Source organism: Microcebus murinus, chromosome 1, assembly GCF_040939455.1.
Source record: "Microcebus murinus isolate Inina chromosome 1, M.murinus_Inina_mat1.0, whole genome shotgun sequence".
Classification (NCBI taxonomy): Eukaryota; Metazoa; Chordata; class Mammalia; order Primates; family Cheirogaleidae; genus Microcebus; species Microcebus murinus.
In genome coordinates this window covers 69,586,441-69,609,795 of record NC_134104.1, presented here as the reverse complement: position 1 = coordinate 69,609,795, position 23,355 = coordinate 69,586,441, and the positions used below count along the sequence as shown (strand labels likewise).

The following is a 23,355-nucleotide window of genomic DNA, read 5'->3' as shown; positions in this document are numbered from 1 at the left end:
TGTTTAAAATACAAATTCCAAGACCCTTTCCCAGAGATTACACTTCATTTCTGGGATAAATCCTAGAAATCTGAGAGTTTTTTAAGGACACACCCTTGATTTTACTCGTATGGGTGGTCTACAGATCCTACACTTCTAGAAACAACATTCATTTCTTCTTGGAAGGAATTACTGGATCAAAAGGCATGAATAAAACAACTCTTAACACATACACACACACACAAATTTCTAAAAGAATTGTTGTACCAGTAAAAGGTATTAGTATCTCTTTCAACTATTTGAAAATCTGAAACACTTGATTCATTACTGATCTTAGATAAGTCATATAACATCTTTTTGCTTTTATTTTTCTATAAGAGAACCGGGCAAAATAACCTCAAGATAAATGATTTTTTAAAAAATCATAATAAAGTATACATAAGAAAGACTTTAAACCTTTTGAAGGAAGTCATAAATTTTTATGTATACATTCTATGAGGACATTCTGAGTGTTAGTCTATTATGAAATAATTTATATAGAATCTGCAAGACATCACCTCTAGGATAACAAATTCTAAACTACTAAAACAGTGTACTATGTTGATGAGATCTGATACTATTTACAGCCTGTAATTTCTATAATGTATCCTGAATACTATATCATAATCAACTTTATCTGTAATTTTATATATCCTCAGTCAAAAATTAAAAGAGAAAAACTGAATTATTAATGAGAAAAAGGCAAACTTTCCTAACTCAGAAAGTTCAGAGTTGTTTTATTTCTAGTTCCATTTTATTTCACATATAAAATGTGATGGTTGTGACACAAAAGACTCATGTAACAAAAAACGGTACATGCTTCCATGACTCATTCTCATATATTTATCTCCTCTTCAAAGAAAAAATCATTGTAACAATGGAAAACTTAGTTTCAACTACAATAACTAATAGCATTCCAATCACTTTTGGATTAGCTTTGATATGAAAGGTCAATCACATTATTTATTACATTTAAAAATATTTTTAAAACTATAACTCTAGCTATTTATCCTAAACACATAGTCATAATGTAAATGATTCACTAAAAGACATGAAATCTGATTCCATTGCAGAGTAATTTAGGAAGAAATACAATATATATTTCAAAACAAAAAACAAAAAATTCAATTTTTTAGTAATTTCAGTAATTCATGGCCCATAATTTCTTCCAAAAGATACCAATTCCCAGAAGTGGTCATGAAATGGTTGCTTTTATTTCCTCTTTGCCTCTGTAATTAACTTACTCTTTAACAAAGTTCTGAAGCTGTGCCTTAATTGATCTTTGAGTTTGGTCAAACAGGATCTAAAAAATAAAATGTAATATTTAGTGATTAGAAAAGTAAACAAAGAAAATAATTTTCTAGTAGTTCTACAAATACTGCATCCCTTCATCAATACTATAATTCTAATACCACCTATATTTCTTCTTACTGAAGACTACAAAAGAAATATGTTTAAAAAAGAAATTGAAACAGATTTTAAGCCAATTTCACCTGTCTCAAAAATAAAATTACTTCTATTTACAGAGAAAAACAAAACTGCCTTAATATTTAAACAGAATGCTCAAACAGTAGAGCAACCTATTTCCTTTATTCTAATTCAGGCTTTGGAAGACAACCTAAAATAGTAATGCAAATCCCACTCTAACCATCACAGAAATTCCTTACTCCCATATATCAAAGGATACCAAATGAAAACAACTCTATAACTGCCATATACCTTAGTTAGAGGTTACTCATTTGAGAAGACTTGGGGATTTAAGCATTGTGTGTTTTGAATTCAAGTAAACATTGCATAGTCCTTTAGGTCAAATATTGCTAAGATTAGAGACAAGAATAAAATTTTATTTCTCAGAACAGTATTTTGCCCCCACTTAAATGATGCCACATACTTAACACTGATGGCTCTGTGTACGGTAAATGTCACAGGGCTTATTATGGAAATTCCAAGTAACTTCATAATTTACAGATATACTTCATTCTGAGTTTGAAACAGAATTAGATAACAGGCAGAAAACTCAAAGCAAAAAGAAAATCCTGTGTCCTTCTTACAAGTAAAACTAATTAAAAACAATATTAATTAAAATCAATACCATAATTTCATACTTTCTGAAATTGTGTCTTCTATTTTCTCCTAATTAAGACACACACATACACACACAATCTGGAATCTGGATGTAGTCTGGGGTTTCAAAATTTGTCAATTTATTTCCACAGAACAAAGTTTTTCTATAGTATGTTAAAACCAAAGTATTCAACCCAAACTAAGCAGGAAAAAGGAAATAATAAAGATCTGAGTAAAAATCAACAGAGAAAAAAAAATCAACGAGTCCAAAAGCTGGTTGAAAAGATTATGAAATGATAAACCTCCAGCCAAAGTGATCAAAAAGAAAGCACAAATTTCAAATATCAAGAAGGAGAGAGATATCTTCATCACAGATTGTAAATATATTAGAAAGACAGTCGGCAGAGCTGGGGAACAATTGTATTGTATAAATTCAATAAATGAAATGGACACATTCTTTGACAGATAAAAACTTCCAAAACTCACTCAAGATGGAACTGATAACCGAACAGAATTAAGGAAATAGAATCTATACTTTAAAACCTCCCATATCATATAAAGTTAAAGCTAAACTTACATAAAACCTAGCAATCCTATTCCTAGGTATTTGCCCAAAAGAAATCAAAACTTAGGTCCACATAAAAATCTGTATGCAAATGTCTACAGCAGTTTCATTCCTAATTACCAAAAAATGAAAACAACCCAAATGTCCTTCAACTAGTGAATGGAGAAACAAACTATGGTACATTCATACACTACTACTCAGCAATAAAAAGGAACTATTAATACCTGCAACAACATAGGTGAATCTTAATGCATTTATGCATTTCATGTGTACATGTATATGTGTGTAGACATGTATATATAATCTCTGTGTACATGTGTATGTTACCTGAATCCAAAAGGAGAATCATTCAAAGTGGGGTAAAGAGGGAAAGGGAAGAAGTGAAGCATATTCTATGGAGAACTGCAGGAAAGCTTCACCATTATTTTATTCAAAATCTGTTCAATTTATCCCAGAAAATTTAAGCATTAGTTGTGTCAATGAGAGAAAACTAACAGTTCCATTAATGAATGATTGCCCCTTTGAAATACAATTTGAAGAGATGGAATTATTTAAATTCTAATTAAGTGAAAATGAAGCTCCTGAGAGCCAGAGGAGAAGAGCAATAAATATTTCTCTGCCTTTCACTAATATGCCTCTGTAGGCAAAGTTTCTTATCAATGACAATGACCAAGAATTTGAAAACATCATCAATTTTAAATCCTGAGTAGGAATTGCTTGAAGCCATCTCATGCATAAAAACCTGTATTTTTTTTTAAGTTATACTTATGTAAGCAAGCTCAAGCTCCTCATTAAAATATGTTTTAAATATTTGGAAGGGTTGTACACACTCAATATATAATATCTTCCCTAACACTGTGTTTTTGTAAGACACAATTCCTTTAAAAATTCCTTTAAAAAATAAAAATTTTTCATGAGTGCCCTCAGGTCCCCCTGCAGTTTTCCCCAGTGTCCCATACAAATATGACCATCAGTTTCAATCTGTGCCATGAGCTGAAAAAAGTTGGGAAACACTAAAACTACTGTATTTTCATTATCTAAAACTATCTGTTGAGTTAATGAGTGTACAGCTCTAATTTAGAAACTCAAACTTAAAGAGTCATACGTTTTCATAGAATTTATATAGGAAATCAATTTTAAAGCTACATTTAGAAAAGGTAATCAATAAATATTCTAAATTCCTATACCAACAGCAAATCAGAATCTGAAAGAGTCATCAGTGAAGTCATCAAAACCTCTAAGTTCCAGGAAAACTAGTTAAGTCTTCACACCAAATCTACTCTAATATCTTTGGAAAAGTCATGTGTTCAAATCTCATAAAGATATATAAGTTAAAGAGCACGCCAGGGAAATTCTCATTGTAAAAGAGAGCATAAGAAACAGTTCTATCCATTGTTATAAGACATAAATCACAAGATATAAGTAAAGACATAAATCACAAGATAATCTAAATGACCTATTTTAATGCCTAGATAATCAAATCCTAATGTATGCTGAATCTTTACTTGACTTAACAACACAAATGGTTCTATTATTTTCAAACATTTATTTAGGCCCACAAAGTGATTTATAAATGACATCTCTAGAAAATCCAGACTTTTATCCTAACAAAAACTGATAACATCAAAACCCAAGTGCTGTGATCTCTGCTACAGAATGTAAAGCAGGTTCCACTATTTATTACTTTCCAGAAAGCAGTTTTTCTTAAGTCTCCTTTATACTGGAGTGCTCTGTAATTAAAATCCCATTGCAGAGAATGCTACTAAAACAAAGCATTTTATATAATTAGGCTTTTCCCATATTTTAACAAATAGTTTTGAGATCATATTTAAATATTATAATAAATAGCAATTTATAATTTCAGGATTTTTTTATGATTAAATGTCATCTAGGGCCAGGTACAATAGTTCATGCCTGTAATCCCAGCAATTTGGGAGGCTGAGGTGGGAGGATTGCTTGAGCCCAGGAGTTCAAGACCAGCCTGGACAACATAACAAGACCCTGTCTCTACAAAAAATTTAAAAACTAAACCAGGTGAGAGCCTGTAACACTAGCTACTTGGGAGCCTGAGGGGGGCAGGGACCACTTCAGCCCAGAGTTTGAGGCTGTAGTATACTATGACTACATCTGAGAATAAACACACCTACTCCAGTTTTGGTGACATAGCAAGACCCTATGTTTAAAAAAAAAACAAAAAGTGAAAAAACATTTAAGATTGTTCTTGAGTCCATAACCTCACATTAAACCTGCCATGAGAAACTTCCTTTCTACCAAGTACTATTCTAGGTACTGAGATGAACATAACAAAGTTCCTCTAGTCATGGAACTTAGACAATAAAATAAGTATATATATTTGAAAACACACCATGTATGTGTACATGTATATGTGTGTATACATATATGTATAATCTCTTGTGTGTATGTGCATGTAATGGCAAGGTAAAGTGACAGAGAGTGACAATAGGGTAGATAAGGAAGGACTCGCTGACAGGTAGTAACCTAAAGAAAGTGAGGGAGCATAACCTTAACATTTGTACCCCCATACTATGCTGGAATGAATGAATGAATGAATGAATGAATGAATGTATGTATGTATGTATGTATGTGGGAAGGAATATTGTGAGGAAACTAGCCACACACAGATGTGAAGTAAGAACATTCCAGATAGAACAGAAATAAGCACAAAGCCCTGAAATGAGAGTCACTTCAGTATGTTCAAAGAACAAAAAATCCAAATGGCTACAGCCAGGCAGAATAGAGGCAAGACCTGGGAGTATGAGCAGGAGCTTAATCACAATGGGCTTGGCAGGCCTTGGTTAGGACATTATTCTGAGTGTGACAGGGAATGACTACAGCATGGGAGTGTTGTGAATCCTGAATATGAATCCTGAATGTGAATCCTGAACTGTCATCCTGAATAGAATGTAGTGACCTCACTATAGCTCCCTGCAACCTCAAACTCCCAGACTCAAGTGATCCTCCTCCCTCAGCCTCCCAAGTAGCTGGGACTACCAGTGCGCACAAGCGTGCGCCACCACACCCAGCTAACATTTTTCCATTTTTGGTAGAGATGGGGTCTTGCTCTGACTGGTCTCAAACTCCTGACCTCAAGTAATCCTCCTGCCTCAGCCTCCCAGAGTGAGCCACTGCATCTGGCCTAATTAATATATATATATATATATATATTTTTTTTTTGAGACAAGAGTCTCGCTTTGTTGCCCAGGCTAGAGTGAGTGCTGTGGCGTCAGCCTAGCTCACAGCAACCTCAAACTCCTGGGCTCGAGCGATCCTTCTGCCTCAGCCTCCCAAGTAGCTGGGACTACAGGCATGCGCCACCATGCCCGGCTAATTTTTTATATATATATCAGTTGGCCAATTAATTTCTTTCTATTTATAGTAGAGACGGGGTCTCGCTCTTGCTCAGGCTGGTTTTGAACTCCTGACCTTGAGCAATCCGCCCGCCTCAGCCTCCCAAGAGCTAGGATTACAGGCGTGAGCCACCGCGCCCGGCTAATTTATATTTTTAAAAGTTCATTCTGGTTGCTGTCTTCAGAATTCATTGTAGAAGGCAAAGAAGAGAAGAAGAGGCACAGCTCGGAGGCTATTGTAGAAAGAAGCCTAAAAAAGAGGCAGTGGGAGTTTAGACTTGGAGGTGGCAGAGAAACTACTGATAGTTGGATTTAGGGTATATTCTGCTAATTTATTGAACATTGAGTATATGGAAAAGAGAAGCATTATACAAAAAAAAGTTTTAAGGATAAAAATTAAGTTATCTCCATCTATTCCTAAGTTCTTTTCACAATGTTTAAGTCAAGAAACACTGACTGCTTTCAATTTTAGAAAGGAAAAACACACATTAGTGGAATCTCTGCCTAGGTTTCAGGAATGTAGGTACACATTGAGAGCATGAACATTAAAAAGACCAATCTCTATCCCCTTGAAGCAAATAATACATATACACTTTCCATCAAACAAACCTGATTTTTAAAGATCGAATTTACTCTAAAAGAGTAATTTATAAAATATTTTGAAGAAATATTTCTTGATCAAAAAAGCTTCCAACATACAATTAAACGATTTATTTGTCAAAAGTTTATCATAGCTTTTCACATATAACAAAAAAACAAAGTATTCTTATATATAACAATAGTATAAGACTTACTGATTTAAACAAAATATGAGCGATAGGAATATTTCAAAGGATAATAAATAATTAACCTATTAAATAGTTAACCTATTATGTTAATTTAAAATAAATAATTTATGACAAAAAAATAATTCTTACTATATTACATTTTTTAATCAAATTAAATCCAAAAGATCATTTGATTTAAAGAGAAATCAACTATACCAAATGCTGGCATCCTAACTCAATAGAAGGCAAAAAAGAAAACTAGTAAGTGGTCAAATTGGTATAACACATAAGAGCTGAAACAATAAAACTCTTAGAAGAAAACACAGGGATAAATCTCCATGACCTTGGATTTGGCAATGGCTTTTCTTAGACAGGACATCAAAAGCACAAGTAAAAAAAGAAAAACTAGATAAACTGGACTTCAAATTTCATCAAAATTTAAAACTTTTGTGCAGCAAAGGACATTTTCAAGAAAGTAAAAAAGGAAACCAACAAAATGGGAGAAAATATTTGTCTCACATATATTGATAAGGATTTAATATCCAGTATGAAGAATTCTGTAACTATAACTCAACAAAACTATAACTCAACCTGTTTAAAAAATGGACAAAGAACTTCAACGGACAACAATAGTAAGAATTGCAAAAGATACACAGAAGGCCAATAAGCACATAAAAGATGCTCAACTATATTAGTCATTAAAGAAATACAAATCAAAAATACAATGAGATACCACTTCACACCTACCAGGATGGCTATAATTTAAAATTGAAATAAAGGAAAATAATAAGTGCTGACAATGACGTGAAGAAACTGGAACATTCGTACATTGCTGGTGGGAACATAAAATGATGCCACCTCTGTGGGAAACAGTTTGACAGCTCCTCAAAAAGTTAAACGTAGAATTACCATATGACCCAGCAATTCCATACCTAGGTATATATCCAAAAGAACTAAAAACAAGCACTCAAGCAGATAATTGCACATGTCAGTATTGATACAGCTAAAATTTGAACTACAATTAAAATATTGTCATATAACTTTATCCTTAATATGACCAACAAAAAACTTTAAGAAAATCAAATTAACTAGGAACCAAAAATTAGCAGATTTTATAAAGAATATGAGTATTGATATTGTTGTTCTAGACAGCAGCTAATAAATTTTGAAGCACTGAATACATAATTACATGGCAGCCATATCAATTAAGCCTTTTAAATAATTTAAGAAGCATACAGGCTGGGAGCAGTGGCTCATGCCTATAATCTCAGAACTTTGGGAGGCTGAAGCAGGAAGATTACTTGAGAAAAGGAGTTCAAGACCAGCCTGGGCAATACAGCAAGAGACTCCATCTCTACAAAAAAATAAGCAAAATTAGCCAGGTGTGATGGAGTGTGCCTGTAGTCCTGGCTACTCAGGAGGCTAAGGTGGGAGGATAGCGTGAGCCCATGAGTTCGGTACAATGAGCTATGATTGGGCTTCTGCATTCCAGCCTGGGCAACAGATTGAGACCCCATCTGTGTTTTTAAAAAAAGCAGCAGCAGTATATAGTTTATAAGCTACCATATCTCCAGTAAACTTTTACAAAATTTATAAAGGAATTTCATGACATTCTGAAAGTAACATATACCTTCCTTCTTGATGGATAACAGTCTCAAATCTTAAAGATAGTTCAAAGATTATAGCAGTCTTTAATATAAGCAACTGATCAGATAAATGGGATATACTGTTAAGTATCTTAATAAGAAACTTATTTCTTACCTAACTATTTTTAAATAACTGTTCAAAAACTTACAAAGCCACAACTCAAAAGGGAAAAATTAACTTTTATGGGTGAGTACCTCATTGATATTAAGTTCACTACAACGGAATGGGAAGTAAGATGTATATTCTCTCTCTCTCTCATACACACAAACACACACGTGTACACACAGTCACACACTCAGTGTACATTTTAGATCCACCAAACTAAAAAGTTGTTGATCAAAGTCATTGAATTCAACTTTAGTCACTGTACAAAATCCTGCCACCTAAGGAAAGTACTAAACTATTAACATGGTCATAGTAACACCTACTTACTGACACTTACTGTGTGAAAATTTATCATTTCTTGAAGACTGTCAGAAAACTTGGTCAAACTTGTCTATGAGAAAGAAATAAAAAGAAACCAAGTCATTTATGAGCTGGTAAAATAGGCCACAAAAATGTTATTTCAGCGTTTCTGACAGAAAGATCAAGTTACATTGTAATCAGTAACATTTATTTCCAAGGGCACTCTCACTACTTCCTGAGGATGCTCTGCAGAAAGATCAAGTCTACAAGTGGAAACATATAAAACTCTAGAAAAGTCAAAGAATTAGTACTGCCCCATCAATAGTATTACCCTAACAAATAGGAATGGCATATATAAACCTAAAGGTAAAATTGTTTGATCGTATCAAGATTACGTGATCATTTAAGCGTCTATGGACCAAATAATCACCCAACCACACCCGTTTCTTTTCCAAAAAAGAGATTATTTTTTTTCCTTGGGGAAGAAATACCCTAACATCACACAGTATAGCAAGGGATCTAAGTTAATCCAACATAGCTGTCTGACCAGAACCTAGACAGCCCGCCATTCATACAGTTACATATTCATATTATTCTCAGGTTAAGGTTCACAGCTTGCCCCTATAAGCATCTACTAGTAGGTATCATCCTGTATTTCCTGCTCAGGACCTCTGGCAAATGTTTCAGCTCACCTAGCAGCAAGTAAACTTAGTAAACTGGGCAAAACAATGAGAAGCTGGGTTAGAAGAGGGATGCTCGGTATGTATAATACAAATTAAACAACAATTTCTAATTATCTTAGAAAAGAGAATTATATAAGATAGCAATGATAGCTTTTATATTTCTAATTTTAAGGATCACCATAACTAGTAATATCAGGTAGGTAAATGAATATACATTTCTTTAATGTCTTGTTGCATTTTTTTCATTTTCACTGCAATTTTAATAATACTAACCTCAACTACAGCATCATTACTAGAATACTGAGCCAGGTCTCGAATCCCATTCATGAACTGTTTATTTGCAACACAAAAGGCTTTTCCAGTATCAATCATAGCAATACAAAGCTTCACAAGCTGAAAAAGAAAAAAAATTACATCAAGTTGAAAATAATTTTACAAATTAACTTAGTTGAACAAGTGTTAGGAGTAACCCCATGAGTTAACCTAGTTAAATTATGTTTCATCAATAAATTCAAAATGGACTAACTGAAAATTATTTTTTCCTCTTGCTTATAAAGTAAATTTGTAGGAGAATTGTACTAAAAAAAAGTTGACCTTTAGGATCCAAAGGCTATCTGATAACAACAACAAAAAGAAATCATTTCAAGTCAGATTCAATCCCATAAATTAACCCCACAAAAATTTATTAAGTAACTCCTAGAAGAAAAGGATAAGTAAGCCATATGATAAAAAGATATTTAAATTTTTTTTTTAACTATAGTATACTGGAGGAAAGTTTTAGAATAAACTAGTATGGTAGATTAGTTGTGCTGATCATTTCAAAATCAGTCTATCAAAAGCAGATGTCTGAACTGATTAATCAACCACTTACCCAAAAAATATTTCTCCAATGCCTATTATTCTAGGCATTGCATAAGCCTTAGGACTGAGCTTTTCTCTTTCTTTTCCTTTCTTCTTTCTCTATCTCTCCCCTCCTCCCTCCCACTTTTTCCCCCTTTCCTTCTTCCTTCTCTCTTTTCTTTCTTTCATTAAGACATAGAACATTTTCTTTAAACAAAATTTTGGGTGCCATGTCAAATATTAAAAAACAGATAAAAGTGAAACTGCTCTAGATGGAGAAAAGAGCACTGAGGGGGATGGAAAGGGGAACACCAAGAAGAGGATAAAGAGCCAAGAAAAACATAAAAAAACTCCTAAAGGATCCCAAGGGTATAACTTAAAACTGTTGCCCTAAGGCCTAGAGAAACAGAAATTAAAAACATAATTTCTGCTCTCAAGAAGCTCTAATTCTAACCAGTTGACAAGCAGATAAATTCTACAGCACACAGACACAACTGCTACAACAAAAAAATGCATGAGTGAACAAAGGAAGAAGGCCTAACCAGGACTGTGGGGACCAGGGGAAGGATTCCAGGAAAAGGCAACATGAGATACTGCTAAACTTTTAAGAGTTTTTGACATATTAATGTACATTGAAGAGAGGAGGTATAACATACAACATTTCTCAAAAATATTTGACTGTGTAATTTTATTTGGAGGAAGCATTCTCATAGGACCAATGTTCTATGAGAAACGCTGGCAGAGATAAGTCTTTTAAATAGTTTGCTATTTACAAAATAAAATATAATGTCTTACCAGAAAAACTGATTCTAACCACCATGCAAGAACAGCAAAAAACAATTTTTTTTGAAGTAAGGAGGGAACATTAGCTCTATGCGATATTAAAATATATTATAAAGATATAGTAATTAAACTCTGGTAGTGAATGTGGATAAACAAACTGATCAATGGAACAGAATACACACTCAAAAAACAGATACAAATATATAGTATTTGATTAAAGTAATATTCCAGCCAGTGGGGTGTGGGAGGGGAGCGTCCAATAACTGACATCAGGGACACTGGAGAACCATAAGGGGCAGGGAGGAGAAACTGTTAGATTCCAAAACCTCACAATTAATTTCAGATGGAATAAAGATTTAAACATAAAAAAAATGAAATCAGAAAACTAAGAAAAAAACAGGAAGATTTAAAAAAAAGAGAGAGACCAGGTCTCACTCTGACACCCAAGGTAGAATGCAATGGCATGATCATAGCTCAATGCAACCTCAAACTCCTGGGCTCAAGTGATCCTCCCACCTCAGCCTCATGAATAGCTGGGACTACAGGCACACGCCACCACACCTGGCTAATTTTTCTTACTTTTTGTAGAGACAGGGTCTCTAGCTATGTTACCAAGGCTGGTCCTGAACTCCTGGCCTTAAGCAATCCTTGGCTTGCCAAAAGTGCTGAGATTACAGGCATGAGCCATTGTGCTTGGCAGAGGACTTTTGGGGGTTATTTTTGGGTTTTTTGTTTGTTTGGTCGGTTGGTTGGTTGGTTAGTTGTTTTTGTTTTTTTGAGATAGGGTCTTGCTCTTTTGCCTGGGATAGAATGCAGTGGCATCACTCACTGCAACCTCAAACTCCTGGGCTCAAGCAATCCTCCTGCTTCTGCCTCCCAAAGTGCTAAGATTATAGGCATGAGCCACTGCACTCAGCCTGGCCAAGGGTTTTTTGTTGTTGTTGTTGTTATTGTTGTTGTTTTAATAATCTCAAAGTGGGAAAAGCCTGAGAAGAATGCAAACCTTGAAAGCCATAGAAAAAAAGCAATTGATAAATTCAACTACATAAAAATAAAACATTTTTGTAAGGATAAAATAATAAACACAAAGACAACAATATTAGCAACAAATCACAAGGGACTAATTTCTCTACCAAAAGAAAAGACAGACAAATCATTTTGAAAACCTAACCATCCACTAGAAAAAATGGGTGATAGACATGTACAAATTATTCCAAAAAAAGGAAGTACAAATGTGTTAAACCCATGAAAAGATATTCAGTCTCACTCATAATAAAAGAAATAGAAATTACTATTTTTTACAGAACAGCAAAGATCAAAAAGTTTGACAACATGCTGTTTTCGAGAGGGTAGGTATAAGGAAACAGGCACTCTCATATATTCTTTTTGGGAGTATAAATTGCTACAATTTATAAGGAAGGCAATTTAGCAAGACCTATCAAAATTTAAAACACACATACCTTCTAACTTAACAGTTTCACTTTTAAAAATGTATCATATAGATATATTTGCACATAATGACACATGGAAAGTTATTCATCATAGTCACAGTAAAATATTGGCAGCAATCTAAGTGTCCATCAGTAGACACCTAGATAAATAAATTATGATGTGTCCATATAATACAATTCAGTCATTTAAACATAAGACATCTTTATAGTTAATAACAAAAACACACAAGATATATTAAGAGAAAAATCACAATGTAGAACAAGTCTAATATTTTTGTTTGAATGAGGAGAGTCATTTTATATACTTAGAAAATTTCTGGAAGGACACAGAAGAAACTAGGCAGTGCACTCTTCTAGGAAAGAGATTAGAAAACGACTAATTTTCACTGAGTACACACTTTTTTGCCTTTGAATTTTGTGCCACAGAGGTGGTATTACTTGTTCAATATATTAAATAATTCAAAAATAATTAAATTGGGCCGGGCGCTGTGGCTCACGCCTGTAATCCTAGCTCTTGGGAGGCCGAGGCGGACGGATTGCTCAAGGTCAGGAGTTCAAAACCAGCCTGAGCAAGAGCGAGACCCCGTCTCTACTATAAATAGAAAGAAATTAATTGGCCAACTGATATATATATATAAAAAATTAGCCGGGCATGGTGGCGCATGCCTGTAGTCCCAGCTACTCGGGAGGCTGAGGCAGAAGGATCACTCAAGCCCAGGAGTTTGAGGTTGCTGTGAGCTAGGCTGACGCCACGGCACTCACTCTAGCCTGGACAACAAAGCGAGACTCTGTCTCAAAAAAAAAAAAATAATAATAATAATTAAATTGAAAGTTTCCACAAAAACAGAAAGAGAGAAACAGGTTAACAGTAAAACATCATGGTTAAAAACACAGTATTCTCAGCTCAGGGTGCTGAGGTTCAAATCTTAATGCCATACTTAACTAAGTGAGCCTGAGTAACCTAACCTCAACAGACTTCAATTTCTTCTCCCATATGATACCTAAAGCATATAAAGAGGGTTAGATAATGCACATAAAGATCTTGGCACAAACTGTTACTGGCACATGGTAATTATAGAATCAAGAATTTTGCTTCTTTGTCAGAGGTGGAGGTTTTCTTGTTGTTTGCTTTTGCCTTTTAAAAATCAAATTTGAACATCTTTATAAGAAGAGGTGATCGAAAAGGGAAAGAAGAGAAATGGCTAAAGCAAAGTCCTGAGCAGATAGAAGGTTTGGAATTGCATAGAAAAAAATAAAAGATACTCTTATCACTCAAATGGAAGAGAAAAAACCAAAGAACAGATCCTGTTAAGTTTCTAGATTAGAAACAAGAAATAAAGGCATTCCCACTAAAGAGAAGGAAGAAACAAGGTCATCTGCTAAAAATGAAGAACAAAGTGGTGAGTTTTGAGAAAATAGTAAAGTATTGAAAAGCTGCTAAAGGGAACAAGAGAAGAACCTAATTGGGTTTTAGAAAAAATTGCTTTTTATCAAGAATTCCAGGAATGTGTAGCTCCGTTTGGTTGCACTAAACAGTTGTATAACATTTCCTGTAGGGCTTTATAGCCCAGCTATGGAGCAAATAACATAAATGATCACACAAGACAGTGAGCATTCTAAAAGGTAGATGTTACAGAAGGGAAATAAAGGTCTCTGAAGAGAAATAATGATGTAGTGAAATTAACAGTATATTGAAAGGGCCCCTCATAGCATTATTCATAATAACCAAAAAAGACAGACAACCCAAATGTCTACCAACTGATGAATGAATAAACAAAATGTGGTATATCCATACAATGGCATGTTATTCATCACTAAAAAGGAAGCACTAATACATGCTACAACATGGATGAACCTTAAAAACATTATGTTAAGTGAAAGAAGCCAGTCACAAAAAGCCAAATATTGCATGATTCCATTTATATGAAATTTCCAGAACAGGCACATCCACAGAGACAGAAAGTAGATTAGGTTGTCAGTGGATAGAGGGAGGAGAAAATTGGGAATGACTGCTAATAAGTACAGAGTTTCTTTCTGGGGCGACAGAAATATCTTGGAGTTAGATATAAGTGATGGCTGCACAACACTGTGACTATACTAAAAATCTCCACCCTTTGAAATGGTGGATTTTATGTTAGGTGAATTTGTCTCAATTTTTAAAAATTACAAAAAAATAAGTACTCTGAAGTGAAGTTAAAAGTGATCTGAAATATCACAAGTAGACAGATTGAAAGACGAGAGGTAAGCTTGAAACTGAAGCAGTAGCGAGGCTGAGAACCGGAAGGACTGTATAATCAAGTAAGAAAGTAGGATTATCAGCATTCCAGATTTCAGAGATTAGAACTATGGTGATGAGGGATAGAATACAGCCATGAAAACAAGTATCTGAATTGGAGTAGAGGTCACTATCTCAGGAGAAAATGAAATGGTCATATAGCAGAACCATATATACATACACACAAACTCTCTGCAACTATCTGGGTGGAAGAACTGACTTAGCAAGGGGAATGGAGCAAGGGGAGAGAGTGGCCGGGCATGGTGGCTAACACCTGTAATCCTAGCACTCTGGGTGGATGAGGCAGGAGGATTGCTTGAGGTCAGGAGTTAGAGACCAGCCTGAGCAAGATCAAGACCCCATCTCTACTAAAAATAGAAAAAATTAGCCTGGTGTAGCAGCACGTGCCTATAGTCAAAACTACTTGGAAGGCTGTAGCCCAGGTTTCAGCCCAACCTGAAACTTGAGCCCAGGAGTTTCAGGTTGCTGTGAGCTAGGCTGATGCCATGGTACTCTAGCCCAGGCAACAGAGCAAGACTGTGTCTTTAAAAAAAAAAAAAAAATCCTTATTAGATGACAGTGATGAATGAGATTATAACCGAATAAGATAAACCTAAGAAGAAGAAAATTTTGTACCTAAGAATAAGATTAAATGTCAAGTTAGTCAAAATTATCAAACTATTAATAGTAGCCCTGGATCATTCAACAATATTTTACTAGGTGATACTTTGCCAGCTGATAGGAATACAAACAACTCACTTGCTGACTATCCTTATATAAGCAACATCCTCCCTAATTCACATTTTTTCATGTGCAAATTAGCAATAATACCAACTTTGCAACATTGTCGTAAAGATTAGAAATTATATAAGTAAAACACAGGACTTTGTATATAATAAGTGCACAAATGAGGGGTTTTTCCTTTTAAAGACAGTCTCTGTCTTCATCATTACTGTTTATTTAGAATTTACCATGTGCCAAGAACCATGCTAAGCACTCTATATGTATTATTTCACCTTATTCTCATAATAACCCTATCAGACAGATACATAGAAACTCTTATTTTCTCTATTTTGGAGATGAAGAAACTGAGGCACAGAAAGGTTGAAGAGCTTGCCCAAGACCATACAACTAGTAAGTTGTAGAGGGAGATTCAAACCCAGGCAGCTCCAGGCTTAGTGCTCCTAACTACTAGGATATGCTACAAACCAAATATTATAATAGTTTCAAGGGAAGTACATTTAAGAAACAATGTAATACAAGAAAAAGAGCCAAAGTTTAGTAGTACATAAGCTGAGATTTAAATGGTGTCTGCTTAACAAACAGGGAGCAAGCATGCCAGTGAGACAATGCAACAGTTTCAGAAATTCTATCTGGATGGCAACTACGAATGATGCTTCCAATGCCAGAACACCTGGCAGAATGGATAAATAATTAAACTCAGTAGAGCAATGCCACTCATAAAATATTACTCACCAGAAAGAATATAACTACTGGTGACAGACATTATAAGCAAAATAAATAGAAGCTAAGTCATCAAGCTAGTTTAACCTGTTGCTGGCATGATTTACAATGATACTATAGGTGGAACTTGCCCTGCACACAGTTAAATCACTAAACTAGGCTTCTGGCAACCCCTCCCTGTCTTTAGGCCTTCAATGCCACTACCTTCAATAACAAGCATTTCTTGTTTCTCTTAGGTTCTCATCTATGCTAACTCCCCATAGTTCTAAAGGAAAAAATGATAGATTATAGTTTAAGAATTTGGGAGAGGTATATTTTATAAAGGATCAAGATCGCAAATCAGAGAAATAAAAAAGTAACTATGGAACTTTGGGAGGAGGGAAAATAGAAGGGTAGAATCAATGTATATTTATCCTTATGTAAAATATAACCATATCAATTATTAAGTATATATTAAACATTTCTGGTATTAGCTTAAAATGGAACGAATATTTTAAATTTTATTTATATTTGAATCTGTCACTCAAATTTATAGAATGGTTAGTTTATGTGTGAAATCCATTAAGCATCAAAAAACACAGGTGCCATCTTTTTGATGGAGAATACAGAAACAAGCTTCCAACAATACAAAGAATGTTTAGTGAGCTTTGAAGTCAGACATGGATTCAAATTCTTGTTCTGGCACTTAGATTAGACTTTGAACAAGCTATTTAATGTCTCTAGTCTTAATTTCCTCATGTGTAAAATTGAGATAATAGCAGTGCTTTCCCTCATAGAGATAAAAACATGAGCCACCAATCTGTGGAAAACAAGAATAAATGTTTTAAAAAGTAAAAAATGTAATATTTACCTTATCAAGTTTTAGTTCCAATTCTGCCACATCACCTTCTACTTCTTCTAAAGCAGCCCTAGAAAAATTAAATATAAAGTTATTTCATTTGTTCAAATGTATATTTTACTCTTCAAAAATTACACACATGAATGCTTAAAAATTACACTTCACATAAAGTAATAATTACCTTAGAATGAAGCATAAATACTCCATAATCATACAATGCAATTCATAATACAATTATTGTTTAGGACAATGAGTGAACACATTAGGTTGATTTACTCAAAGAAGTAATATTATTCAAATTAATAACACTAATTGGAACTATTTGGCACGTATTTTTTAAATGAATAAGAAATTTAAAAATTGAGTCTTACAAAGAATCAGATTTCTAGACAACAAAGCATATGCAACCAAACTGCAAAGTATTGTTCCCAACCAAAAAGAAGGATTTTGACTTTCAAAACTAGCTCTGAAAGATAATACTCTTGTCTAATACATCATTTTGTTTCCAAAGCCTTTTTTTAAAAATCAGCACCTAACACTGATGAATTTTAGCCTCATGTCTTCTAACAATATAATTTTAATACAGAAAAATTAGCAAAGGTTAGATTATGTAAAAAGCAGAAATTAAACAAGTCAGGTACTCATTGAAAAAAGGGAATGATAAAATTATAAAACTAGTTAGTACTTACTATCACACTAGGGCAACATTCCAAAATTGGAAATTTGTCTGAAACAAAACAGCAGTAACTAAAACACTTTAAGGATAATAAGGTTTTATACTAAAGAGTAGTATATAACAAAATGTAATTCATCTGTTTTAAGTCATCTATGCCATTTACACATACCTACTTAATAAAGTAGCAATTTTCCAATAGCTATTTTAAGAATTAACCCAAATTTGTTTTGATTGGATAGTGGGGGACAAGACACACAAAAAGGTATTTTGAGCACTGAGTAAGATATTCTGAGTTAGACAACACAATAAAGGGAAAGACAGTAAAACAAAAACTCCCACTTCACCTCTGAATAGTCACTTTATCACATTGTAATTTTATCTCTATCTGGTAACATTTATTTTTTTTAAAAAGTTTTTAAATTTCCAAAATATGAAAATAATTATACATTATTCAGCAAAGAAATTCCTATGAGATCCTATAGCTTATGTTTCAAGAAAAGGGGAGGTGCTGCACCTTCATAGCATTGAAACAGAAATACTTCTCTGACTAAAAGTTTGCCATTTTCTTCAGCAGTGTTCTCCAAACTATACATTGTTTGCTTAGCCTAGAAAACATTTCCCCCTCACATTAATCCTCTCCCTTCACCTGCTTATCATTTAAAACTTAATGCACAAAAGAGAACAAATATATCTGTACAAGGATATTCCTCCACTGTTTACAACAGGCTGCAAACCTAGATGTCCTGCAATAGGAAATAGGAAACAATGTAAATAAATGATGGTATATACATCCTATCATGTGAGGCAGCAAGTTTTTAAATGAGGTTCATCTATAGCTACCAACACGGAAATATATACATGATAGAGTATTACATGGGGAAAAAAGTGAGCTACAAAATTGTATGTATGGTTTGAACCCAATTTTGTGGGAGAAAAAAAACTGTTGGCCTATGCATAGGAAAGTATTTGGAAGCATATTTACCAATCAATTAACTATAACTCTGAAGAATGAGAATTGGAAAGCAGAAAGTATAAACAAGGATTTATACTTTCTGTTTCACTATTTTTAACAACTATGCATTGTTAAGTAATTTTAAAAGCTATTAAGGGGGGGAATGGAATTCAGACACCACCTCTCCAAGAAGTAAGTCCTCTTGGAATCTCTCCCCTCACCCACTCAGGCTGAATGTCATAGCCCTCCTGTGCCCCTACAGCACCTGATGCATATCTCTATCATTGTTCACTTCTCTCACTAGTCTGGGCTCCCCATAGCAGTTATAGAGGCTCAAATGTTTGTTTAGTCAGGGAAGAAACTCTACAAGTATTTCCTCTAATTGTCAGATATGCTCTTCATTTACATTTCTAATCTTTGTTTTGTCTTGACTCAATTGTCAATTTCTGTCAAGCAAATTAGTTGAAATCACCAGTTTAAGATTTGATTTAATCATTGGTTTCCATTAAACACATAGTTTGATAGAAACTTCATGTATATTCTTCAACTTTATTTCATTGTGCAATTCTATTAATTTACTTTTGTGAAATAATAATTTTAAAGAAAGGTAAGAGTTTATGTACAAGAGAGAAATGTCTGATTTTTAACCTGTCATTGAAAAATACAGCCCTTTGTAATCATATGTACAAAGAATCTGTAAGTTTATCTTGGAGATCCTTCAACTCATCTTTTCTTAAAAAAAAAATCTCAGCCAGGCACAGTGGTTCATGCCTGTAATCCTAGCACTTTGGGAGGCTGAGGTAGGAAGATGGCTTGAGGCCAGGAGTTTGAGAGCAGCCTGGGCAACATAATGAGATCCCTTCTGTATAAAAACTTTTTTAAAAAATTAGCTGAACATAGTGGCACACGCCTGTAGCCCCTGCTACTTGGGAGGCTGAGGCAAGAAGATCACTTGAACCCATGAATTTGAAGTTGTAGTTTGTTATGATCAGACCACTGCACTCCAGCCTAGGTAAAAGAGCAAGATCCCATCTCTTAAAAAAATATTTTTTTAATTAAAAAAAAATCTCTGTCATAGATCATCTTAGCTGTATGTGAAAACTTGTTGCAATAGGTAAGTAGTTAGTGTCTAAGGCAGACTGGTTCTTGCTGAATATTTCTTAGCATAAAAAGAAAAGTATATGGTCAAATTCTGGTCTACCATTAATTTATCTAAGCCTAAGATATCTTATCTAAGTTTTTTGGATGACATATTATTCCTCTCCAATTCAACCAGATATTTACTAAGATATAACTTTTATAAATGTGCAAGGCATGAAAGGGTCCAAAATTATAGACCCCTATTCTTCAAGGTTTAAAATGTAATTTTAAAAACTTAAATGACAGACACATTAATAAAGAAAATATATGATTAAGCAGCAAAATGAGCAAAACAAAAAATAAATAATAAGGGCAATAGATGTTAAAAGAAAGGGGAGAAAAGAGAAGGCAATCAGCAAAGTCACAAGGGCCAGCTAAATATAGCTCAACAGACAAGTCTCGCTATAGTTTTTATACTGCCCATAATCTAAAAATGTTTTTTACATTTTTAAGTGGTTGAAAAAAATCAAAAGAATACTAATATTTTGTGGCACATGAAAATTATGTTAAATTCAAATTTCAGTTCTCATAAAATATATTTTTATGGAAAAAGAGACAAGTTCATTTACTCCCATATTGTCTATGGCACAATGCTATAACGGCAAAGCTGAGTAGCTGCAAGAGAGACCACATGGCCCACAAAGCCTAAAATTTTTACCACTACCTGGCCCTCTGTGAATATCAAATAGGAGAACATAAGTCAAAACCTTTTCTCATGTATGAAATGCACACAAGAAAATAAATTTTAGGATTTAACTCTAACTGTCTGTACCCTAACAAGCTGAATAAGGCCAGAATTCAGAAAAATGGACACTTTATTTTTAGTAACAATACCTTCATTCTTTCATGTATTCATGCATCATAGTTTTTCATGATCAACTCAGAAAATAGTTAACTCAAAACATAAAACTAGAAGTGAAAAAACATCCAGCAGCAAGTGTGAACAAAGAGACATTTCTAATCACATAGTGATCACTTTTGGCTGTGAATTCAATGAAGCTCTAAGAGAAGCACAAAAATAGAATTCTCCCCACCCAGATAATTGCATACATATCCCTGCTGTTCCAATAAACTTTTTAAACTACTGTTTTTAAAAAAGTATCCATTAAAAAAACTAAATAGTATCTATGAGCGTTACATTTTCTTTATACAAGAAAATTATTTGAAAGGAAAAGGAAATGTGATAAAGATCATTTTTCTCATCCATTTAAGATTCTTAAAAAACAACAACAAAACCCTTTACTTCAACCTTGGCAATATCCTTAAGATGGAATTAATAATTTAAAACTAGGTCACATGATGATACAATCTAAAATGCAACAACAGGATATTCAAGATCATTAACAAGCCCATAAACATCCTCAAACATTAAAGATGGATTTGAGGCTCTAAGTCATAACTACCTCACAAATAATTATTAAGTAGATAAATAACTCAAAATATAATGTGCACATTTTGAAACTTTTGTATTTCTTGTTTTATATAATAGATATATTTTTTAAGTTGCATATAAATTGAATAACCATTTAGATACTCAGAAGAGTTGCCTGTATGTATCCATCATGGTACCTACCATCCCCAACCAACGTCCTTTTTCAGCTCAACAATCTTCCCTACCCTGGGCAATGCTGGACTATGCTTTGCAAAGAAAAGATAGTAGCTGGATCAGGGATAGCCCACTGAGCCAAGGGCTGCCCTGTGACTCACTGGGTGGTACAAGGAATGACAAAAAGTCCCCACACCAATGAGATGGCTCCCTCTGGGTTTCTGACCAGAAAACATAGAGTGCACACATCCTGGAAACCTGCTTTTTAGAAGAAATCCCTCATTAAATCATTTTGTAACATGAATGATCACCCCTTATTTTATTTGTTAAGTTCTGGGTCCTTTATACTGTGTCTCTGTAACATCTTTAAGTTGAGAGGCAGTGCAATGGAGTTAAACCAAAAAAACCTGCATGTGTTTGAACCCCTACTATACTTCTTACTAGCTGTGTAATGATGAACAAGTTCTTTGTGTTTCAATTTCAATTATAAAATATAGATAATAATCTCTCCTATAGAGATATACAACGATTAAATTTTAAAATACACATGAAAACCTTAGCACAGTGTCTGACACTCAGTAAGTAATCAGTGAATGTGAGCCATAATTATTTATGATGTTAAAGACAATACACAGTCCTTTTTTAATTCATGTTGTGGGGTCATGCAGAAAAAACCACAATAAGATTAAGTTATCGCATACTTCCAACAAGAATGTGAAATAGTTTGAAAATGGAGTAAAAAAAAGTTACAAGTCTATGATCAGCAAATAAAACAGCAAGTCTAATTGCCTTTAAGAAAAAACACTCCAATACTTCTGTCCCCTTCAAAAATCACATGCCAAATACACACTGGAGTCTTCTCTTAACTTAAAAACTTCGACCTATGCCAGAGGACTATATATATATGATATATAATGAGGAAATTTTTGAAAATCCACTTGGTTTCCAGGGTTACCAAGGTGAGTTCTGCCCAGCTCCTCTATGAGCTCCTCTAAGAGCCTACAACAGAGGAAAACCAATACTGCAGTCAGTATTAAGGAAAGTTAAGGTTCTGATCTTAGCCAGAAGTCAGAGAAGCAATTGTATATTTATTACATAATAATAATAAAAAATCACATTTTTAAAAGTCTTGGCCTTCATTTTTTTCAGAAGTTTCAATGAATGAAATTAAAATTAAAATGTCTTTGTTGTCCTTTTGTTATTTTACGAATGTTATAACTGGCTCCTATTTGTTCATATTGGTCTACTAAGCAAATATGACAAGATCCATAAGAAATTTAGTCTTATAATGGGAAAGAGAATATAGTGGAAAAACAAACTAGAAATGGAAACCAAAATTTAAACCCAACTCTCTGTCAACTGAGTCCATAACAAATCATTTAATCTCTACAGACCTCATTTCTCTCATTCACAAAACGTGAGAAATAGACTAGAACATCATTAATGTCACTTTAAGACCTAACATTCCACTATTCTGGAATAAACATTCAAAGGAAAGCTAGAACCTGGATTTGAATCTCTTCTCCCAAGCCAAGCTTTCCTCAAGGCCCTCATTTGTACTTTCAACAGAGTTAGAGAAGAAAAGGAAAAAAAAAATTTTTTTTTTACATTTTTTTTCTGTTTTTTTTTTTTTTTTTTTTTTGAGACAAGAGTCTCACTTTGTTGCCCAGGCTAGAGTGAGTGCCATGGCGTCAGCCTAGCTCACAGCAACCTCAATCTCCTGGGCTCAAGTGATCCTCCTGCCTTATCCTCCCGAGTAGCTGGGACTACAGGCATGTGCCACCATGTCTGGGTAATTTTTTCTATATATATATTAGTTGGCCAATTAGTTTCTTAGACGGGGGTCTCACTCTTGCTCAGGCTGGTTTTAAAC

The 23,355-nt window shown here is 34.0% G+C and overlaps 1 protein-coding gene across 2 annotated transcripts in view; it reads right to left on the bottom strand.

Annotated features, from left to right (window-relative positions):
- The window catches only part of ACAP2 (ArfGAP with coiled-coil, ankyrin repeat and PH domains 2), a 123,864-nt gene that overhangs the window by 54,329 nt on the left and 46,180 nt on the right, over positions 1 to 23,355 (bottom strand). For both annotated transcript variants that reach the window (XM_012780281.2, XM_012780290.2), the window contains exons 2-5: positions 17,181 to 17,238; positions 9,791 to 9,910; positions 8,872 to 8,925; positions 1,263 to 1,321 (exon numbers count right to left, since the gene is read on the bottom strand). In XM_012780281.2, coding sequence (XP_012635735.1) covers positions 1,263 to 1,321; positions 8,872 to 8,925; positions 9,791 to 9,910; positions 17,181 to 17,238 — 291 coding nt within the window. The remainder of the gene's footprint in view (positions 1 to 1,262; positions 1,322 to 8,871; positions 8,926 to 9,790; positions 9,911 to 17,180; positions 17,239 to 23,355) is intronic.